Below are 23,155 nucleotides of genomic sequence, written 5' to 3'. Positions count from 1 at the left end.
AGCAGTAGTCTCTAGGATTAGCAAACCTAGGTCGCATTCATAGGCTGAGTTATAGAATATATTGCAATACAGAATTCAGCGCGCACCTCTGCGTTCCTTCCCGTCGGTTTTACTTGCTTGCCTGATTAGACCAATGGCATACAAGAGGCTTTAGACAACCTGACGGAATCGAGTCCAAACACTAACTTGCTATCCAAATAAAGTTCTTTGTGAGAACACATCTTGGACGCACATATACGACATACAGAGGCTTAAAACGAGATGTTTCGTAAACCTATGCACACCCATGTTAAAGACTATAAATTCAAAAATGATTTCACTGACCAACCAAAACACCGAAATCACTAATGACTCCCTAACATGCTCATTGGTAGAATATCAGCAGAATTTGTTCACCGGACCGCATGGTTCATAAAATTTTCTTCTAGTCCTTTTCACAAGCGCTCTTAGTCCACTGCAGGCAATGCACGGTATGACCGTATGACAAGCTGCTGTGGCTTCCGTTGCGGCATCAAAGTGCTGTCTTCGCTTACTGCGAACTTTGTGCTAAAGAAATCAAAGCTCGCTGTGCCACACTGCATGCTCGCATACGGCATGCTCGCGTGCAGATAAACGACGTGGACTGCTTCCTGTCGGGTGACGTTCGCGCCAACGAACAGCTCGGCCTGCTCGCCATGCACACGCTCTGGTTTCGCGAGCACAACCGGCTCGCCGAATCGCTTAGCGAGATCAACCCGCACTGGGACGGCGAGCGACTGTACCAGGAAGCGCGCAAGATTGTCGGTGCTCAGATGCAGCACGTCACTTACGAACACTGGCTACCCAAGATACTCGGCCCAGTGGGGATGGCTGCTATGGGCCCTTACCGGTAAGCTGCTGCAATTATGAGCATACCGGATAGCAGGGTTTCAACCTTGGGAAATTTCGCCTATTTTGCGGTATGCATGCATGCATGCATGCATGCATGCATGTATGCATGTATGCATGTCTGCATGTATGTATGCATGTATGCATGTATGTATGTATGTACGTATGCATGTACGTATGTATGTACGTATGTATGTACGTATGTATGTATGTACGTATGTATGTATGTATGTACGTACGTACGTACGTATGTATGTATGCGTGCATGCATGCATGCATGCATGTATGTATGTATGTATGCATGCATGCATGTATGTGTGCGTGTATGTGTGCGTGTGTGTGTGCGTGCGTGCGTGTGCGTGCGTGCGTGTGCGTGCGTGTGTGTGCGTATATTTTAGTATGTTTTTGTGTATGTGTATGTATGTATCTAACGTTTTTTACGATGTTCTTCGATGAAACAAACGTTCTTTGAATTTGATCCTGTGCTGGGCGGAATCAAACCTGCGCCACACGGGCACTTAAAGCACAGCAGCCCGACGCTGTGGCCCTGCTGCCAAAAGTGTACGCATGTAGAGAGGGAACGATTCTCATAATTTTACTAAATTAATGTTTAGCTAATTACTCTAAGGCGCATAATGCAATTTACAAATTGTAGCTGGTGAGCCTGCAAGGCATATTCATCTGAAACGAATTCTGAAAACGGCACCAATTTCGATATGTGCGCTGTCACACCTGCGCTATGAATCCGCACCTGTTGTTCAACCTACTTCCGTAACCGAACGAATTATTTTGCGTTGTAGTACGCAAATAACTGGAACGCCAGTTTATTTTCTCGCATGCTTTGGGAATGAATATTTCAGGACTGGTGTCATCCATGAGAAATCATTCCATGTGAGCCCGCCTTGCGCACTCGCCGGCAACAATCCGTTAATAGCATTGAGTACCATAATGTAATTAGTTAGAAACTTAATTACTGAAAGTTTGTTATTTAGTCGATAATGCATTTTGATTGCTCGTGTGAGTAATGTGAGCCTCTTCGAGTAATCCAGCTCAAAGGCTCGAACTGCGCTGTCTGCCACAGGTGACATTAGCAAAATAAAAAAATAAGATGTGTCTTCCACAAAGAAGAAAAAATGCAAAGCAGAATATAGAGCAGCCTTGGAGTCCGTGGTAGCAAAGTTACCATACGTGAAGAAGTTCAGACAGTGTTGCATAATGCAACTATGTAACTTTTCGAAAATTTTACGTAATAGCACACAACATACTACAGAATTAACCGCAATACAAACAGTAAGCTGAAGCTATACAATCAGAGCAGATAAAAAACATAAAGAAGCACAATTACTGATGAGAAAGCATTCAGCAAGAAAATGGGATTCACACGAAGGAACGAAGCAACCGCACGTTCGAAGTGCTTGCATAATGAAATTGGAAGACATTAGCTGGTAGCGTGTTACTCTCAGCTAGGGATCGTTTGAGGAAAATATGAATACATAAACTTATTAGTACGGTGAGAATGCAAAAACCTTTCGCATATTTACTTTCCCGGTATTTTCCTCTGTTTTCCTAATATGCGCGAACTTTGATTTTTATGTTCCCGTGAAAATGGGCTTTGACGCTTCCATTTAAGCACCTCGTGTTGCACTGACCTGAGAACGCAGAGCTCTGCAGAAACCGCGGAAAGTGCTTACGCGCACTTCCACCTATGACGCGGCTTAACTCGTTTGCTAAGTGGCCGTCGTTGGGTGGAGCCAAGCCAAGCCGAAAATGTATATGATTCACTAACTTTCTACGGGAGGCAGACTTCACATATTCCTGGCAGTGCTCTCCTTCGTACCACTTCTATCTCCCTTACGCTGTCCACTATACGGGGCAGTAGTCAAGACTGGTGGTCGTAACCTATATGAATGAACGCATTACAAGGCAAACAGTAACATTTCTGCTGCATCACTTTTTACCGGACATTCTGTTCGGAAGAAAATGCTTCTTTTACAGGAAGAAACAAACGAGAACCCCGCGTCCATGCTCTAACAAACACAACTCGATCAACCAAAAAGCAGACTTTTCACCTCCCGCAGTATATGCCCACGGACGCGTCCCAGGTCTAGGCAAATACAGAACTAAAATCGATGGTACATCTCGTCTGATCGAGGAGTAAACTCACGTCAAAAGAAATAGAACGGTGCCAATGAAAATACTGCTGTTATAAGTATTAAACGTTCCAGACATCCGTACTGAAGCCTTATTTACTTAACTGCACCTAGTGTTTGAACATGGTTACCGCACAGGGCCCGAAACGTCTAACGTTGATGAACAACGTCTTTTCGGACAGCATCCTTCTATTTCTTTTAAATATGGAACAGCGCCACACCCTGATTTACGAGCGAATTCACCGCAGGGGCTACAAACCGGACGTGAACCCTTCGGTGGTGAACGTGTTCGCCACGGCGGCCATGCGCTTCGGTCACTTTCTGATCAACCCTGTGCTGCTTCGGCTGGACCACGACTGGAGGCCCGTGCGTGAAGGCCCCGTACCTCTCAGAAGGGCCTTCTTCGCCCCGCACCTGATGCTCAGGGAAGGTGGCATCGACCCGCTCATGAGGGGCCTGCTGATAGCACCCGCGAAGCTCAGGAAGGCAGACCAGCTGCTCAACTCCGAGCTCACCGATCACCTATTCGAAGTGAGCAGACATTTCGTGTCCTACCTGGGGAAATTACCGTGTAGATTCGTGTAAGGGCCGCATCCCACATTTGGCAGCCCAAAATTTAGAGAAAGAATTTTTCATTGGACAAGCAATCGAATTCGGCGCCCAGATGCAGCGTGCGCGTCGGCGAATTTTAGCACGCTGTGCACTTCCACGTGTATCTACAAGATGGCGAAAGCTGCGCTTTGACCTCTGATGCAATGGTACATTCAGGAATCAGGGGTGTGCCGGCAGTCGCCGCCTGCGCCGACGTCATTTTGACCAAAATGTTCGGTCCCGTGCAAGTGCTGCACGTCGTCAAAATTGTAAAAAAAAGTGCTGCCCTTACGCGAGTCTATACGGTATCTCTGTGCCACTGCCTTTCACTCATAATTTGGCGTGTATTTTATTTTTATTACCTTACTCCATGACTTACATGTATGTGGTGGCTCTAGCATTCTGTATACGTTAGCATAAGTACTATGCGGGGCTTTTCACACGTTTTATTGGAGACCGCATCGGCTCAGCATTCGTTTCGACGTGTGGCTACGCTGCGAATCATGGCACAATCTTTACTTTACTAATATGGCTAGGATATAAAGAGGTTTTGACTCTTTTCTCCGCCCTTGACGTGACTGCAGCTCTTGTCTTCAGGCTACCCAGGACTCACTTGACTTCAGGAAAAGCACGGGTCTTTATGCAATGAGTAAATTTGCTCGCTATGTGCTTTGCCTATACTCTCGGCCGTGAACGTTGTCGACATTTGGGCCTTTCTCTCTCGCTAGGAGCGGTTGCAAAGGGGAAGGGAAAAAATGGTTGGCCCGCCGATGGTCGCTTGGTTTTGGGGGTGGGCAAATATCCGTCCCTTTGGAATAACGAATAAAACAGTGCCCTATTCTCTTCGGTCTTCGAATTAAATAGTCGCTATTAGAAAATGCGAATATTTTTCGAATACTTTTCGAATAATTCAAAACGTCAACTGCACCCAATTAAACATGAAATTGGAGCAAATGTACGGTAAAATATCACGCCCGCGGGCACCGAACAGGAAGCTACTCGTTTGCTCCGAATGCTCCATTTGTGCTTTGAATAAACAACGCTTTATGACTTACCATGTAATGACAGAAACTTGCTAACATTGAGAATACTAGGATGTGAGCATCCTTTTATACTTCTATAGCTGTGACAACGACTGTTCATTATTCCAAAACTATTCTAAAATCTATTTGTCATTCGATTCTAATCTGGTACTATTCGATTCGTATTCGATTCTGCCTCAAAAAAACATCACTATTCCACATACCCCCTACTCGCTTTTCACTGTGTGCTAGTTTTCAGCCCAGAGGTGCCGTTCGATGAACGCGCTGACCGAACGCGTGTCCGTTCACCCTTGAACAAATGTACCGGCGTGGGCCAAATCTAACGCCGCAGTTTCGTAAAAATAGGCCATCACAGTCGGGAACGGATGTATTTCTGCGGCGCCTGGTAAGCCTCTGGGTTTCGGTTTGTGCTGCTCAGCAGTACACGACTGGCGTGCTCGCTATCGCTGTCATCATTTCGCTATTCGATCGAAACTGCAATTAATTAAAGACTGTATGTGCATATTTATCCACTTGTACTTGTGAATGCGCAGAAAAGCTGTCACTGCTCCTTAGAATACCCGTTTCACTTGAGCGTTATGACCGATTCCTTTAGTAAGAGGGATCAACTAACTTTTCTTTCTCTGTTCCTTTGGAACCGTATTCGTTTTCACTGAACGCGTAAGTTACAAAGCCACAGAGCGACGCCTTTAGTGCCTGAACCCCAGGGAAAAAGCTGCTGGTGTATCTACACATCATTGCAGACCAAGGACAGTTCTCATCACGTAAATGAAAACTTTTTTTTAAACAGCAATTTAGAGCTACTGTGTGTCAACTCAGTCGGTGTGCAACGAGAATTTTCCCCTATTTTGTCAGGTACAGGCTTCAACGCGACGCGCCACATTTGACACAGCATCTTTTCGATCTCGCAGCCCGCCCTAGTGGTGGCCCAGGACTTGGCCTCCTTCAACATTCAACGGGGTCGAGACCACGGAATGCCAGGATACAACAAGTGGCGTCAGTTCTGCAACCTCTCGCGGGCCGAGAGCTTCGACGATCTACGTCACGAGATAACCAGCGCCCAGCTCAGGCGCAAATTGGAGCGCCTCTACAAGACACCCGGTGATTCCCTCTTGTATCCTGAACAACAATCGATCGCCACGTGCCGCTGGTGAAGTAATTTTGAGTTCTTAAGCACATCGCTACAAATCCAAGTGCAGCTCGGAAAAATGTGAAAAGAAACAGCAATTTGGAATCCATGCTGTCACAAATCATTCACTTTACCTTCATCCTTAATTATTACTAAGTGGTCCCTACATTGTACAGCAACACGGCCCTAGTGATATGTTTAAAATAAAATATAAGCGTTCTAAACGCTTTCTTTGCATTTTCGTCCTGGTTCACCTTGTATAAATATAATGCCTGCACATTTAAGTTTGAGCAGGGAAAAGCGTACAGTAAACGGGGAAGTCCGTACTACAAAGGCTGTTATCAAACAGAAAAGCAGTGGCCTGTGATCGGGAGTAACCCGTCGTGGTTGCTCAGTGGCTATGGTGTTGGGCTGCTGAGCACGAGGTCGCGGGATCGATTCCCGGCCACGGCGGCCGCATATCGATGGGGGCGAAATGCGAAAACACCCGTGTGCTTAGATTTAGGTGCAGGTTAAAGAACCCCAGGTGGTCAAAATTTCCGGAGTCCTCCACTACGGCGTGCCTCATAATCAGAAAGTGGTTTTGGCACGTAAAACCCCAAATATTATTATTATTATTGTGATCGGGAGTATCTCTTCGTTAACCAGAGTTCTTTCACGTCACTGTGTCAAGAGAGGTTGTCCATTGACAGCAATAAGTCTATATGTTACCATTCTTTTAGTAGTATATGTATAGTATTTTTTGTTACGTATGTTGGCATCATATCTGAATTGTCGGCACCAGTGCCTTGGTTATTAGGTTTTAATATAAATGCATTGTTTTGTCAAAGGTCCTGGTGCATTTTGCGCTGGTCATGTCTCACTCTAACGTTCGGAGCAGTACCAGGGCATTTGGTAATGAAACGGTCAAACAGTGTTAATTTGTTGCGCGGTTATTACTGTCTGAATGGCTTGTGTCAATCTGCCCGTCTACTTATCTCCACAGATCAGCTTGGTTTCTTTCATGCATTAGACAGTCGTATCCACCATCTCACACCTACAGCTCAAATAACTAATGTTTAATTGTTGTAACGAACAAAAACCGACATTCTCAAACGCTACAGATTTGCGATTGTTTTACTGCCGATTCTGCATTCGTCATGACTTCTTAGTTTAGCCGTCTGTAATAAACTTTAAATACGAAAAACTGCGTTGCCGAAAGTTTTGCGTAGCTAGCTCTTCGTGCATATTTGGCGAAATGTATCAACGTTTATTGTCAAGGTGTAGATCGAGAGCAAGGACAGGAAAGACAGGGAGGTCAACCAGACGTGCAGCCGGTTTGCTACCCTACACTAGGGGTGGGGGAAAGAGGAATGGAAAGAGGGAAAAAAGGGAGAGACTAAGCGCTGGGTGCGTGTGGGTGTAAGTGCGAAGTTGTCTCGCGTATTCAACGGTTCACTTGCTCGTGATCCACCAAAAACACCCTGTGCCTGTCAACAGCGAAATTTCCGAGACAAAAAAGTCACTTCAAGAAATAACAACTTCTGATCGAAATTATATGTGGGATTTATCCTAGTTTAGCTGTTGTGCTTTTTTTTACATTTTGCTTCAACAATAAAGTTGTCAGAAGTACGAGAACAGTTCATAATGTTTCCGAGGTGCATCAGTAGAGAAGCCATGCTTTCCATTGCGGCCGCCTCTTGACCATATGCACGAACGTTCCTCTCATTACAACTGGCTGTGACTCGACGCCGGTATTCCGCGAAGCAAAATGGGGGGGGGGGGGTGATGTCCTTTCCCTCGCTCTCGTTTCACTACACAGTTCTCAGCTTCATTAGAAATATTCGTTCCCTCGTGCAAGAACAACTCCGCAGGACGCTGTTTCAAATTGGGCCCTAACTGGATTTAATTAATCTAAATTATGGGGTTGCACGCGTCAAAACCGCGATCTGATTATGAGGCACGCAGCAGTCGGGTACTTGGGAAATTTGGAGCCCTAACTACCGCTAGCTTTGAAGTTCTCAAAAAAAATTTCAGCGCAGATCTTGGAACTTCAACTTTTATTGCATGGAGAGATAGCAGAAAGTATTTCTGGGGTATAAGAAAGCTGGAGCGGTCTTTCTAAAGTTTTGTTTCCGCAGCTGAAAAGTGAAGCAAGCTGCTATTAGGAACACTCAGGTGATCAGGTGCAGAAGTGTACCGCATACGCTAATGCAGTCTAGGCGTGCAGCATGCAAAAAAAAAAAAGTTCAGATGAAATAAAAAATAATTCTTATCCACGCGAAAGCAAGCGCAATGCTACAAATGAGAGCCACACACGCTCATCAAAAATACAACTATCTTGAACAGCGGGGAATGAAATAATTAAATTATAGGGTGTTAAGTCTCTCAAACCATTTTCTGATTATGAGGTACGCCGTAGTGGATGAGTCCGGAAATTTCGACCACCTGGGTTTCTTCAACGTGCACCTAAATATAAGTACACTGGTGTTTGGGTACTGACTTCGGGACCAACGGCTTTCCGGATGGATTGTTTCAGCATCTTAACTAATCCAGGAGGCTATCAGATTGCTGCACGACGCTGAATTAATCGTTAACTTGAATATCAGTAACGTAAAATGGGGGAAGCTGGTTCTTCGGTAATCCGCAAGGAGTTCCTCATACTAGGCGATATCTGCAGAACTGGTTTCACAGAAACATTTAGATTCTGCGCGTAGACCGTTGCACAACTCCATATGTTTCTTTAGATTAATTGCGACTGCCGGCCGGGCGCTATTTTAGGTTTGCTATATTTAAAGCTCCATATTACCGTGTGACATGGCGGACTTTTACTTATCAGCTGCCTATTTGGCCTAAAGTGGAAATTTAGAACGCCTTGCGCTCTAAATAAGTGTGTGCTTTTACTCCATCAAGCCCATCTTTCAGCCGAAAACAGGGAGTTTTAGAAATAGCTTACGCAAGCCGCTTATATTACAGAAGCGGTTCTACTCTACTCTATATGCATTCTTTTGAACGCCCGGCGGACGGAGTTCCCCAAGCACTTCTAAAACTGCCTAATATCATACGTTCACGAGGTCCTTGCGTCAATATAGGTTATCCCTCTGCCTGCCGTCAAGAAAAAGCTCTTTTTCTCTGGGTGACATCCTTGTTTATTTCTCTTCGCTCTCAGACAACATCGACGTCTGGGTGGGCGCTATCGGTGAAGAGCCCTTGCCTGGGTCGAAAGTGGGACCGACGCTGACCTGCCTGTTGAGCCTGCAGTTTTCACGATTGCGTGACGCTGACAGGTGAGCATTGACGTCACGGGCAAAACCAGTAAATCAGTCACCAAAATATAACAACCGTAATGCAAATGTTTCAGCACAAACGAACGCACATTCTTCAAGTTTGTCAAAGAATCGCAGGATTATAATAAGTTCGTAACATGTCAGTTACCACCACGTTACCGCACAAACCAGAGAGAAAAAGGAGGGAAACACAAAGGTACTATTGCAATATTGGTACAGCATTCCATGTGTACTACTGTGATCATATATTCTAGCCTCTAAACCAGCGAATTATAGAAACAAAACTTTCGCCATAAATATGTGCTTCAGTAAAACAGGTAACTTCGTCGCCCTTGGACGCCACAATTCGGTATCACGGTTCCCAAACGTCTCTTCTGCCGTTAATTGCCGGCTGTATTAGAACATGGTTCGGCTGCGACAAAGATGAATGAAGAAAAGCCACGAAATCAACGAACTACGCACGCGTCTTGTCAGAAGAAACGTGACAAAAAGTTGAAAAAGCTTTGCGACCAAGCAGGGACAGACAAGACAGGCGAGAGCCCCACAATGCAAAATTTCTGCATTTGTCAATTTCCGACTGTTTGTTCAAGCATATTGAACGCAGTTCATGACATTATACCAAAACAATTAAGTCGAATCTAAACGCATATAAAACATTAAAAAAAAAAGAATGGATGCATGATGAGAAGCGATACACACCGAAGCACTAGCCAAACCTTGGATGAACATGAGGGCAAAATTAGAAGAAAAAAAAAGAAGCGGCTCGTGTCCTACTTCAAGAAATGCAGTTATCCGAAATTCTGAGAAACTAATCTTGCACATACATCATAATAAACTAATACGATAGATACTACAGACAAAAAATAGGTTTGCCGTTTGTATTTGCCATACTGTAACATGACATCAGTTGTGATATCATGCAAGGGATCACTCTATCTTGGCCTTGGTCCTTCGATTTCCTTTTTTCTAAAGTTTCGCTTCTTTAGCTTTCGTGTCGTGTATTATACATCACTGTTCTTTCCGGAACAAATAACTATTATAAGTTATCCCTCCCCACGTTATTTTTTTTCCTTGCCTGTATTCTTGCACCCCTTATATATATCAATATTGTCATGTGTCGTTCATTGCACTTTCTTTAACTGTGCACATTACGGAACTGTCACTGCTGCCTATTTATTCCTCTTGCACATGCACGACTTCCATTTTTGCTCGAGACTTCGTAAACGTTGTCGCTAATTTGAATAACAGGAAGGCATGCTAAACAGATTGCACATGCGACGCGAAGAGTGCTGCGCATTCTCGAATCTTCACGAGCCTTGTCTGGTATGTATAATGCGACACGTTTTATAAACACCAGACCAACTTGAAATGCGAGATTACGTTTAATGATCGGGCTCGCCGTTTTCCTTTTCACGGCAGCGCTGCTTTTCTTTTTTTCATTCTGAGCGCAAGTTCACCCATGGATGAGCCTCGTGCCTATAGGATCCGTCTCTTCACTGCACTAAAGAGTTAGATCGATACATTCACTACTTGCGGTACTTCTGCGTCTTCGCCGTCCTTGTACATCGTGATGACATTATATTACGAAAAGGCCCAAGTTTATTTATTTATTCATATACCCTAAGGGCCCATTCGGGCATTACATAGGGGGAGGGGGGGGGAGCCAGTTACAGTTAGAAACGTGTAGAAAAAGAACATTAGTAAGATACAGTGACAGTGACATAATTATATACGGAAAGAATAACATACGCAAGTAGGCACTCAACACAGAAATAATCACACATTTAGGAAAACCTTCAACTTGTTAACAAAAACATCATGGTTAATGGCAGATACAATGTCCCTCGGTAGTCTATTCCAATGATATATTGCCAAAAGTACTCTTTCAATCGTAAAGCGTACATCGTACTTCTGTAGAGCGGCCACGCGGACAGCACGGTGCCCGCCATTGGTCGCAAGTACTGGCCAACGCCGCAACAAGGTGGCGCTTGTTCACGTGCTCCTTGAGCTCGCAATTAGCAGACCTTCAACCCAGCAGTTACCGCTAGGTGGAGCTGGCGCAGCCCGCAGGCGCCAAGATACTTCACCCAGCCAGAGCCGTGTAAAGAACGTCGACCTTCCAGACATGGTGCACGGTTTTTAAAGCTGATGGAAGCGTAAAGTTGTCAGTGGTCTGTGTATGTACAAGAGGGGTATTAAGTATTGGTGGAAATAAAGCAGCGAAGAGATGGGGCCGGGTTCGCTCAGGCATGGGCAACATTGCGAGATAATGTATAGCGAAACGCTAGACTGCAATAGATACAATAAAGCCCGATACGCTCACGCAGACTAAGTGACCATTTCTCACCAACCTGTTTCAAAAAGGATGCCATTCGAAATTATTATAACCATCACTCGGCTACTCGACCCCTTTGGCAGGTGTTATTCACATTGCGTGTAGTGATAAAAAAACAACTGATTTATTGGCAATGTGGGGAGGCGAAGAAGAATAAACAAGATTTTGCTTGTATTCTGTCCATGTCTGTCTTGGTTTGTTTATATATATATATATATATATATATATATATATATATATATATATATATATATATATATATATATATATATATATATATATATATATATATACACGCGCGCTCACACACACACAGTAAGCCAAAGACAAAGAACTAATTTACTCTTAATGACGGCACACGAAGAAACAAAGCATTGCGCTTGTATTCTGTTTGACTTTGGAATGTTACAGTGTTAACCTTCAGCGGACTTCACCCCCTCTCATTTTGTGCAGACTGTGGTACCTGAACGAAGGCACCTTCACTGCTGAACAGCGAGAGGAACTCAAGCGCTCATCGCTGGCCCGCGTGCTCTGCGAGAACGGGGACAACATCACGCACATCACGCGCGATGTGTTCACGCTGCCGGAGAGACAGGCCGGCGGCATCGTCCACTGTCGGGAGATACCGGCGCTGAACCTCGAACACTGGAGGGAGCGAACTCCAGGTCAGTCGATGACCGTGTTACTTCCTCAAGAAGACAAAAAAGAATGTTTGCCCTGAAAATTATAGTGTAGAGTTTTCGTAACCATTATGGAGGTTCAGTTTTAGCACCTGTTAATAAGATTATTCAGAGCCCGATAACTTCTAAGCAAGACAAGAACATTCGTGGTGAGACATATAGCACAGAAACGTAATTAATAATTATCCCTAGCTTTGTCGTTCAAAATGAGCAAAGTAGCCAAAATGGTTCGAAAATGACAAAAAGAAAAGTTGCCACACTATGGAAAAATGTTGCCTCTGCTTTATTGTGTTAGTGTAAGGACATTATTATCACGACCAACGCTCAAAGGTGCTTTTAGTAAATATAGCAAAATATAAAGAACATATGGAGCGTGTATAAACGGCTAAATATAACAGCGCTTTGAATAGCACGTTTTGTGACCAAAATATTAAGCACACACAAGAAAATTGCCACACGATCAGAATCACAGCTGCAGTTCAAGTGTAAATCTTTGAGTGCATTTTGGGAATCATTTCTGGAAAGACATCGAAGCTGGAGCTGTTCAAGTACCTCAGTCACAGACCGAACTTGATCCTTACAACCGAGACTAGGAGGACATCAGATATTGAGTTTCTCAGGTCAGTTTTGATCGAGGTTGTCACGAAGAAAACTCACTCGGCTTCTGCGTTCGATATCGGCAAGACAAGTTGCTTCGCTGCTCCCTCTGGAGGACGTGCCATGGAACACGAAGAAGGTACACGCTGTCACATCACTAGCGCGAAGTCCTTTGCATGAAATGAAAGCGCCCGCGTCGAACTGACGATGATGACGGACCAGCTAGAAAAGATTTGAAGTGCCCTGGACGTGCGGTGGCTACTTCACTAATTTTGCTGCATAATAGGAGCTACACATATTTCTATTCAATTTTTACAACAGCCAAGCTATTTCAAAAGTAGCCATAAAAATAGCCAAGGCACAATTTTGTTCCCACCAACGTCCTGAAAAGTAGCCAATTAGGCGCAAAGTAGCCAAATCTGTCAACCCTGAAATTTATCTCTATGAAAAAGAAAGGTTCGCTGCCATCATAGTTGTTGGTCAAATATCGCGCTATATGTAAGCCTGTTTGCTGGAGCTTTCCTCGCGTGCGTATTAGGGTTTATATAGAGGTATACCGTAGATACTCGTATAAAGCCGCACTTTTCAATTTTGATGAATTGCGGCCCTTGCGGATCCGGGTAAGTCCAAAGCTACTTTCCAATGCCACTACGCCACCAGCACAACTCCAATGCCACGACGCCACCCCGCCAGGTAGCATGAATTACAAGGCGGTGCACAATGAAAGTGCAGAAACGCTAATCTGTCTCCGATTAGGTAATCAAAAACAAAAGAGTGTTTCAAAGGAAGAAGGAGGCTTGAAGTGATTAACAGCGGTAGAACAAGGAGTGCCGCAGAAGTCTTTCTTTTTTAACGTTCCTACAAGGCGACTTCCTTCGTCTTCTCATCGAAGACAAATCCTCAGCCTCTGATGAAGTAAAATGCACATAATATAATTTGTAATGATTTCGTCAATGATAATCGATTCCCTATCGTCCTCACAGGACAGTGAGCGTTAGGTTTGGAAGTACGTTTGAAGAAGTTGCCCAGTCTAGTTCAATTGAGAATGTCGTTTCTCTCAAATGACTAAACATTCGTGTGCAGCGGCCACATAATGTCATTGAGTGCGGGTTTCATTCGATACAAACTACGTTACAACTTACAATGCGACAAAAATAAGTTATGGGCTTTAACGTGACAAAACAACGATCTAATTAAATATGAGGCATGCTGTAGTGAGATGCTCCGGAAATTCGGACCACCTGTGGTTCTTTAACGTGCGCCTAAACCCAAGTAGACGGGTGTTTTCGCATTTTGCCCTCTTCGAAACAATGCGACGAGAGTACACTGCATTTTCTGTACTTCTAACAGACGTAATGCCAAGGCTATAGCCACCCCTTCGCAAAGCTTTCGCTAAAACAAGCGGGGATGATCCTTAAAGTGCAAAGGCCGAGGAAACATGCGGACTATAAAAGGAACCACTTTGTTGTCTGCTGACCACGTGTCAACCTTTTTTTTTTTTTCTATCTACCTGTAAAGGTCATCACCTCAACTCTTCAGCAAACTTGCCACCCCGTCCCCGTGGCCAACTAAACAGCAGCAAGCTGTTTGCTGTAAGCGCATCGTCAAGCGTCATATATTTTTGTTGTTAGCCGTTGTTAGTTATAAATTGTTCGCAAATTTCTCTGTCCCGCGGGCAGGCAGGCCACTTTGTAAGTGCTCGCAAAAGTTTACCGAACATTGTCTTTTTTTTTATCTATTAGAGCCTCGTTGCCATTTATTAGACTGCTGCTTTTACATTGTCGACTTTGTTTTCTGCCCTAAGTGGAGGTCTTAGACGTCGAAACCCCGGGAGAAATATTGGCGAACTTCCTGGCGTCCTGAATAAAATTTTACTATAATAGCTTTTCAATGAACAAGTTTTGGTTTTCGCTTCCCAGGATGTGCATGCATGGTGACGTCATGACAAAGGAGGTCACGTGGGAACAAGATATCTTTGCCCTCCCTTCAGCTCGCTCGGTAGCCCGCTATATGGAGCTGTTCACTGCGCGGTTCCGTGCGGCAGCATGACAAACCACCTAGCGAGATTGAATTGGTGCCGCGACATCATGATGACCTGCTCCCACGTGACCACCTGTGTCATGACGTCACTACACATACACATTCTGGTAAACGAAAGCAAAACTCATTCGTACAAAGCTGTTGGAGTAAAAAAAAAAGTATTTAGGACATTCTGAGGCTTGCCTGTGCGTTTTCAAGGGTTTCCAGTCTCTGAACCTTCATTTACTGCGAGGGAAAAATGCGTAAATAAAAAATTGTCATGCCAGTATTTGCTTAGAGAGAAGGCGACTCACGCGTGTGACGTAGAGTTTAGAGGAGGAAACAGTTTTCGAATCGCTCATATTTACGAGCGCTTGCCGATGACGTGTCAATTTCCTAGATTTTTACCCAGGCATAACAATAACAAAAAGAAGGCATTTCGTGCGTAGCATCTACGCATGTCACATAAACATATCAGATCCTGTGTAACACGAACATCGTCAAATATAGGTGGCAGACAAAGTATGAGGCGTAGCGTATACATAAGCCTTATAAAATCAATCAACAGGCAACCTACACCTATTCTATACTCTGCATCGCACACTTTCTCGCTCTAAAAAAAAGTTGCACTAGAGCTAAAATCACCACTCTTCATCACTGGCAGGCCAAGGACGACGCTCAACATTAGTTGCGGCGCTCCACAGATCATCGACCAATTAAGCGTCTCACTTCGTTCAAAGGACCTTTTTTCCGCAAGTTCCTCAACAACTTTACGGCCGGCCAGAGCCTGATGAGGCGCCGTGTCCATTCGTATTAGATTTCCCGCGGCATTCAGCAAGAGTACATGGTCGAGAGTGGCGGCGTCGTCATTTTAAATGTTCCTCTTTGAGAACGCGCTGTGCGGCGTCGCATAACAAACATTGGGTAGGTATTTTGTTTGAAGCCTTGCCAAGTTATCTCTCTTGGAATGTGCTACAGACGACACCACTTTATGGCGGAACACGGCTAAGACGCGTTCAGCCGGTCACTGGAACTTTAAAAACAAGGTGACGCGCATATCCGCAGAGGGACCTGTGCGCGTAGTCCTGGTTAATACGGTGGTAAATAAAACTGCGAATTATTTTTTTTCTCTCTTCTTGCTCTGGATGTAATGACCCCACACATGGGTGCAAAGAGCGTTAGTACAGAGTATTGCTTTGTGTGCGTGTGCGTGTATGTGTGTGCCGTTCTAAAGCTAGCTGCCTTTAAGATCCAAAGACAAGAGTTCCCATAAAAACAAAATACCCCTCCCGACAGCCTTATGCCGCTCCCATATAGGGCCTCATACAGCGGAGCATAATGGAGACGAAACAGACGCCTCTAATTGCGCGCAGGGAACCATTTCCGCGAGCTTCAGCGAATCTCCAGTCGCACTTCGCGCAGAAAAAAAGAAATAAAGAATTAATACGAACGAGACAAGATCAAGGGAACGAGGAGGCAGGTTTAGCTTACTTTTCTGGCATTTTGTTTTCAAACGGCCTGATGAGGGATTCATGTGCAGGGGGGTCTCGTAAGAAAACTGCTGCTTCAATTGCTCATAAGAAGCGTCGGTAAACGCCTCGCTGGCGCTGAACCGGGAACTGAGCCGTGCCCGCAGGAAGCGGCGTCTTGTGTCCGAACAACTGCCTGTTGCACCTCTTTCTCCTTCATGTGTACGAAAAACTTCGCGCGTAAATTGGGCTCGTGGAATACTTACACGGAGCAGTCTTTTAAACGCTGCAATCAGCGATCTGACGAGAAAGAAAAGGACTACGGAGTCTTTAGCAAGCTTCGCCTATACGTTCGTTGGGGGAGTCCGGGGGTGCTGTGCATGCTTCCGCGTTGCAAGTCGCACTTTCTTCGCACACAACTCAGAAATTCCATCGCGGGAAGGATTCCGTCCGTGGGGTAGTAGACGGAAGTGCTCGGTATAAGCCGTCGCCTCTTTGCGACGCCCGCGCGGTTGCGTATTTTTCTCAGGAGAGAACTCCCAGAAGTATAACATTTCGTATGTTCTAGAAAGTTTATGGCACGTGGTGTATCTAGCCTTCGGCGAAGATCGGCGTACGAGGAAGGCTAAGGCTATTCTCAGTTGATGATTGTTCCTCTGCATAAAAGATCCCCGTGGATGTACTTCTTTTTTCTCTCTCTCTCTCTTTGTGCAAAGCGTAAGAGAAGCGATAGAGTATCCTTAATAAAAAGGAAGAAAAAAATAAAAATGTTGTTAGCTCACCAAAACTTGCCACTGGGCGCTGATTCCCCAGAAAAAGAGAGAGTGATTCTGAAGAATAACAGACACTATATTCCGCAACCCATTAGGGAGGACGGCTCATGGCGCATCAAATTTGCGAAAGCATGTAGAGAGAGGCAAGTATGGAGGAGGAGGGAGGTCGTAAATCTTCGATATAACGAGATTGAAGGGTGGGTGCAAAATACTTCGTTAGAATTGTTGTCCGCCTTCACCGCAACTGTTCCCCGCCAGTTCGTGCGTGTTTGCATTGTTGATCCAGTTACCACCGAGTAAGCCGACGCAGATACAACAGCCCGCTTTGGACCGCGAACGAAATAAAAGGCGCGTATATGTTAGTTTACTCTTCCTGCATTAGCAGATCGTTCAGCTTATCAAATTTTACTATGTTTATTTTTTTCTTTATAGCGTGCCGGCAGAACAATGCAATCTCCCGACTTCCGACAATGTTCGTCGCTGCACACAAACGGACGTTTATAGACAACGAAAACTTTTTTTTTTTTACGGTGGCGTCCAGCCACAAACGCGGCAATAGGAGCAGCATGCACCGCAGGCAGTTCACGTTTCATTTAGGTGTAATGCCATATTACTCAACAAACGCTATTGGCTAGTTGCACACACACAACGCCGGAGGCGGCGGTGGTACAGTACGGGAGTGCCAGCTGGATCTTTGCACATAGATGGTCGCGCCACGGAGCGGCCAGTGAGAGAAATGCGTCAAGGATTATCCGCATGGTGCCACCGTATAGCTCCGTGCGCGTGGGCTCGTTCCTGATTCGTTGACAGCTTGTATCTATGCCACAGAGAAATTTGAATGCAACACGATATGTTGCGTGCATCGGTGCACCAATCGAGCGTTGAAAGATGGAATATGTCTTTATCCCCTTACGACGGACGCATTCCTAAAAGGAAGTGGGGGGATGAAACTTCGGATCGGCAAGCCTGTGTCACCGCCAATGAAGGTTTGTGGCGCGAACTTCGCCGCCGAAGTCATCTTCTGGAGTGGCATCAGAAAGCGAAATGTTCATGGCCAAGATTGATGAGAAAAACATAAACCGTAAACTTTTACGACGTTGTGACTGTAGTTTATGTGAACCGGACGTCCAACGCGGCATGATAAGACAAGCTAACGAGTTCGCACCTATGCCCTACGATGTTTTAGCGCCATCGGAACGTTACCGCAACAGTTGATTATTTGTACAGCCGTTAGAAAGCTGTGTACGCTATTCGAGTACCAGCTGAAAACGAACCGTGCGTTATTTCAGGAAACGGTCGATTGTACTCACTTGCAGACGTTGTGTGCGCCCGTGGGACTGCGTTATGGAGCATTTTTGCGATCTTGCACTTTAATAAACGCGGTAGTTTTATGGCGAGATTTCAACGTTATAATCTATAGTTCTTGATGAACTACGCATCCCACTCCTTGTTTTAGCAAAACAAACAACAAATCTGATTTTTTTCGATCCCACTTGCGGCGGCCACATTGTAACGGGGGCCAAATGCCTTAAGGCCCGTGTACCGGGCAACAAACACGCACGCCCTGCCGGATATGCATAGTTGCCATTTATATTTACGCGGTGCGTGAACCATCATATTCAAGACCGTCAATTACTCACGCGGTGCACAACGCGTGCGGATAGCGCGGCTGAAAATTCCTCCCTCAAATGTGCGACGTCCGTGCTAGCCGTCCTCGAACAGTAACAGCTTCAGATGCTGCAAGCCTTCACGGACGCGGTCACGAGTTGGATAGCCGGCGTTCAGAACTTCCTTGCCTTCTGAAATCAAGAGTTCGCAGGAACTCGTCTGGTCGGGATTGCTCATAGTCATGTGAACAAGGCCCCCGTATGGAAGCCGAAACGTCTTGGGTTTCGTTCTTTTAATGTTTGTGGTCGGCGTCCGTCTTACCCTTGATTTTCCTTGCCTTGTATTAGGAATGGGGTCCCTTACTTCGCAGGTTTGGTGGCGATCCATCATGTCTGCTGAAGACAGTGGCTTTGTAAAAGGTAGCGCCATCGCTGCCTTTTTCTCCGCAGTCGAAGTGAAATAAACTCGGCGTGCTACGACACGGACGCGCGGTCGGCATTCTTGATTAGGGCCCTCCATACACGTTATCGCCAACCTGGTAAAAAGCGGTACTGGCTTGTGAATGGTCGGGCTTTAGTCATGGTAATGTCCGTGTCGGCAATCATGGATCACTTCGCACGCCATCTGTAGTCCGTGTGCATTGCGATAACTAGCACATTCAAGTACACTCTAATATGGCTTCTGAAACCCTCAAAGAGTATAAAGTAAATGGATAGAAAGTTGGACGGGTTGGTACGGTAACCCATTCTTGGATTGCAGCGACACACAGACAGCGTTAAGCGTCCTGTTTTCTTCTAGTCTGTGTGTGTGTCAGTTCGCGCTACAATCCATGAATGTGTTACCTCACAGAGTCACTAGAAAAACAATTTCAGAGTACCAGAAGAACGAAAAATAAAAGTGACGTCGTATCTGTTCAGTAGGAAGTGGCGTCATTTTTATAGTCATAGGCGCGAAATTTGCTTTGATGGCCTGGGTTCAGGGCAGTGTCTTCAGAGGCCCCACAATTCGACTCAATCTGTGTTTCGAGATTTCAGCGCCGAAATCGATGCCTCGAAACGCGACTCGTATGCCGCAGTTTCACCCACGCGCAGGACATCGTTTCTTTGCGGGTCGAAGAACGCTATGAGGTGTTGAGTGCCGGTCGCATTGTCAATCGCCGAGCAAGTCGGCCAGCGCAGCAGCACGAAGACAGTTAAGTGAACAATTATCTGACCGTCGTAACTCAACTTTTGACTGAGCGCGTTGGCCTACGTTGGAATACACCTCGCGAACACAACGCCCCCAGAATTCTGAGAAACGCTGGCAAGCAAAGAACGCATTTAGAGAAAGAAAGTACTGATTCATTAAAACGAGACTCATATCCATGTGTGTCGATGGCACTTTTAAAGAAGGATTACGAATATTTTCTTGTGTTCATTAGTTCCTTTTAACCGGCTTTCTTACAATAAAGTTTCGCTGTAGATTTGGCCGGAGACTATGGGTTTGGCCAAAGATCTGGTTGGCGAGGCTAGACAATTTTTTTTTTCATATGATTACAAAGAAAACATTCCAGCGACCACCTCGCAGTGAAATCAACACTCCGCTGCCGCGGAGATTTTTTTCCTTAAGCAGTCGCGCTAATGCCGTACAATTTGAGAGAGCCTCGCGAGGCACCATGGCAGCATGACATGGCAGCACGCAATTATACGTGCACTATCTTCTATTCAAAACAAGCATATACTTTTCCGTACAACAATGCCGCGTAGTGCTGCTATCGACGCAACACGCCGGATTACGTTTGCAACTTCTAAGTGAATTTAAATTGTCCTGTTCAACTTCCCAAAACTGCGCATTTGCTTATGATCGACGTAGGGATCCGGATAATTTTTTTTTTCGAATTCTTGAACCGTGCGCCCAAAGCGCAGTAACAGGGGCGCTCTTGCATTCTGGCCGCGTGCGAATGTTACCACCGTTGCCGGTAGTCTAACCTGCTGAGTCGAACTTGGCACACGTCCTACATAACGATTCTGACACCAATATGCAAAAAAAAAAAAAAAGAAAAGGACACTTTGTGAATAGTTCTGCTTCGAAGTTCTCGACATGGAGCACTCAAAATTTAGCCTTTTTTTTTTTTTTAGCGCGAAGCATTCTTCTCCTAATGCAGCCACTTTCTTTTTCTTTAAAAAAAATTGTGGGGCTTTACGTGGCAAAACCACTTTCCGATTATGAGGCACGCCGCAGTGGAGGACTCCGGAAATTTCGACCACCTGGGGTACTTTAACGTGCACCTAAATCTAAGTACACGGGTGTGTTTCTCATTTCGCCCCCACCGAGATGCGGCCGCCGTGGCCGGGATTCGATCCCGCGAACTCGTGCTCAGCAGCCCAACACCATAAGCCCTGAGCAACCACGGCGGGTACTTTCCTGTTCTTCTTTTATAAGCGGGCGGGCGAGGTATCTCGATGTTCTGATGCGCCGATCCCGGTGATTGTGCAGCCCCTGTCGCACCCTTTTCGAGGGCACGGTGCCGCGGGGGTAGTGCTGCCAATCTCGCCGTTTGTTGTGGGCCCATCCCGGTGATAGTAGTGCGGTCAAAAATTAAGTGCCACTGTTGCCAAAGGGTATCACTGTGCTTTAGTTTGCTTCAAATCTTACATCTCGCCATTGGAAACGTTTTGTTTTACTTATGTAGGTAAGCACTACGGCACGTAATCTCCACACAAACGTTCGCTACACAACGGCTGCACTATTCAAGTAACGCGTTCTCTGCCAAATGTGAACGCTTCGCGCTTACCAAGACGTCAATACAGTTGAGACTGGCACTTCATTTTCCACAATCAAACACTCTCGAATTTATTTATTTATTTATTTAAATATACCTCGTATACTCCTAGAAGCATTGTGTAAGGGGGGAGAGTGCACTCAATTATAGTATACAATTATTAGAATACATAAGTGCATATATATACAAAAAATACAGTGTGAGAAATTCTCTAACGTACAGTAATGTGGTGTTAAAATCGTACAATTTGTGTAGTTGTACAAATTGTACGTACAATGTAAAAGCATTTCCCACTGAGTTAAGTTTCACATGGCCGTAAAGCATTCTCCACTACTAAACTTTTCTGTGCTGGTATTAGTCGTTTCATATGCTAAGCTATGCTCATATTCTCGATTTTTCTTACGCGTAACCAAAACTGCGCCTTTGTCACCAAAAAAAATAAAATGTCGCCTTGGACAGAACAAGGTGTGCTATTATAAATTATTAGTTCGCTGCATACTCATAACAATAATTTAAAAAGAAATTTACGTTTGCTTCGTCTTATCTTTTCAGACCATAAGTGTCCTGAAGTTCGCAGCAAGCTGAGGACGAAGAAAACTCGAACCGCTGCTAAAGTTGGTCCCGGAAGTCGACAGGAGAGCACGCAGGTTCACACGCCATGACCGCCGAAAACACACATTGTTGTCGACATTTCGTTTAACTCGTTTCTGCGAGAATAGTCTCTATAAACACAGTATTTTGTGTAACGAAACTGCAATAATTTTAACCGTTTGTTTACAACCCCTTCAAGTGGCAGCTTAAAAAGATACCCGCGATCACATAGGGCGCGTCACACGCTTAGTGGGGGATTATTTTTTTATTCATCCAGGTGGGCCTAACCAGCTCAGACAATTGAGATATATTTCTTTTCACGCTTTGCACGCTTGATCGTGTCTTCGATGAGCATTAAAACTTGGAGCTTGAAATCCGGCCTTTGCAGGAGGGCGAACTATTCCTGTAACTTTCTGTGCAGCATTCTTTCGCGTGCATGACACCCTCATCATAACATCCGCAACGGGGCACAGCTGAACGATGGCTTTCTCGAAAACTGAAAACTGGAGAGAAGAAATGGACGACGGCTCTCGAAAAATTCGCGTGTCGGTAAGTTTACCTCTAGCGACTCGGAATTGTAGTCATCACATAACAATATTTACTTCTTCGTATAGTTAACCTTCAGAAAGAACAAACTATAGTGTCGAAAATATCGCGTCCTTGCACCAGGCAGACTAAGAACATACGCTAAATATTCCATCGACTGTTTTGCGTAGCTGTTTCTATGCTGTCCATTGTTTCTGGGCTGATGTTGCTCGTGTATATAAAAGAAAGATGTCTTTTGTTTTCTTGTTACTATAGAACACATCCGTTGCAAAACGCTTTTTTGTTAGCGTTACGAACTTGCATTTTGCGTGCAACATTGACACTGCCATCTTGGAACAGGCGTCCAATCGTTTCCAACTTCTCTGTCTGCACGACCTGTTATACTGTTTGCATTGTGTGTGTGTTGCTGTTGTTATTGTTGTTCGCACTGATCTTTAGTGTCGTTGCATTTTTAAAAAAAAATTTGTAAGGGTTTAATAAATTCGCTATTCAAACATAGCAAGGCTGTCCGCGTCTCTTCTTACAGCTTTATGGACCGTACGAAAATCAATGTGCATTGTCTCAACCAGTGTCAAGCTTTATCTGTGATTTGAAAACTGGCATAGATTTGCAAGACGCGCTTCTAAAGAAAAGTAATTCCCCTGCCCAGACCATTCCACTGTGAGCAGGTTTACTGACGAGCAGAGTTCGACGCTGCCTCACGAATTTAAGTAACCGAGTTAACCAGTAT

At 45.0% G+C, this 23,155-nt stretch overlaps 1 protein-coding gene across 1 annotated transcript in view; it reads left to right on the top strand.

The window, feature by feature from the left end:
• The window catches only part of Pxn (Peroxidasin), a 55,188-nt gene extending 32,265 nt beyond the window's left edge, over positions 1–22,923 (top strand). The window contains exons 18-23 of the mRNA XM_075668898.1: positions 609–868; positions 3,266–3,548; positions 5,563–5,752; positions 8,929–9,046; positions 11,835–12,046; positions 21,841–22,923. Coding sequence (XP_075525013.1) covers positions 609–868; positions 3,266–3,548; positions 5,563–5,752; positions 8,929–9,046; positions 11,835–12,046; positions 21,841–21,950 — 1,173 coding nt within the window. The 3' untranslated portion in view covers positions 21,951–22,923. The remainder of the gene's footprint in view (positions 1–608; positions 869–3,265; positions 3,549–5,562; positions 5,753–8,928; positions 9,047–11,834; positions 12,047–21,840) is intronic.
• Positions 22,924–23,155: the final 232 nt, after the last annotated feature.

The sequence above is a fragment of the Dermacentor variabilis genome, chromosome 9 (genome assembly GCF_050947875.1).
Source record: "Dermacentor variabilis isolate Ectoservices chromosome 9, ASM5094787v1, whole genome shotgun sequence".
NCBI classification, from domain to species: domain Eukaryota; kingdom Metazoa; phylum Arthropoda; class Arachnida; order Ixodida; family Ixodidae; genus Dermacentor; species Dermacentor variabilis.
Note: the sequence above shows the minus strand (reverse complement) of the source record. Positions and strands in the feature narration are given on the sequence as shown.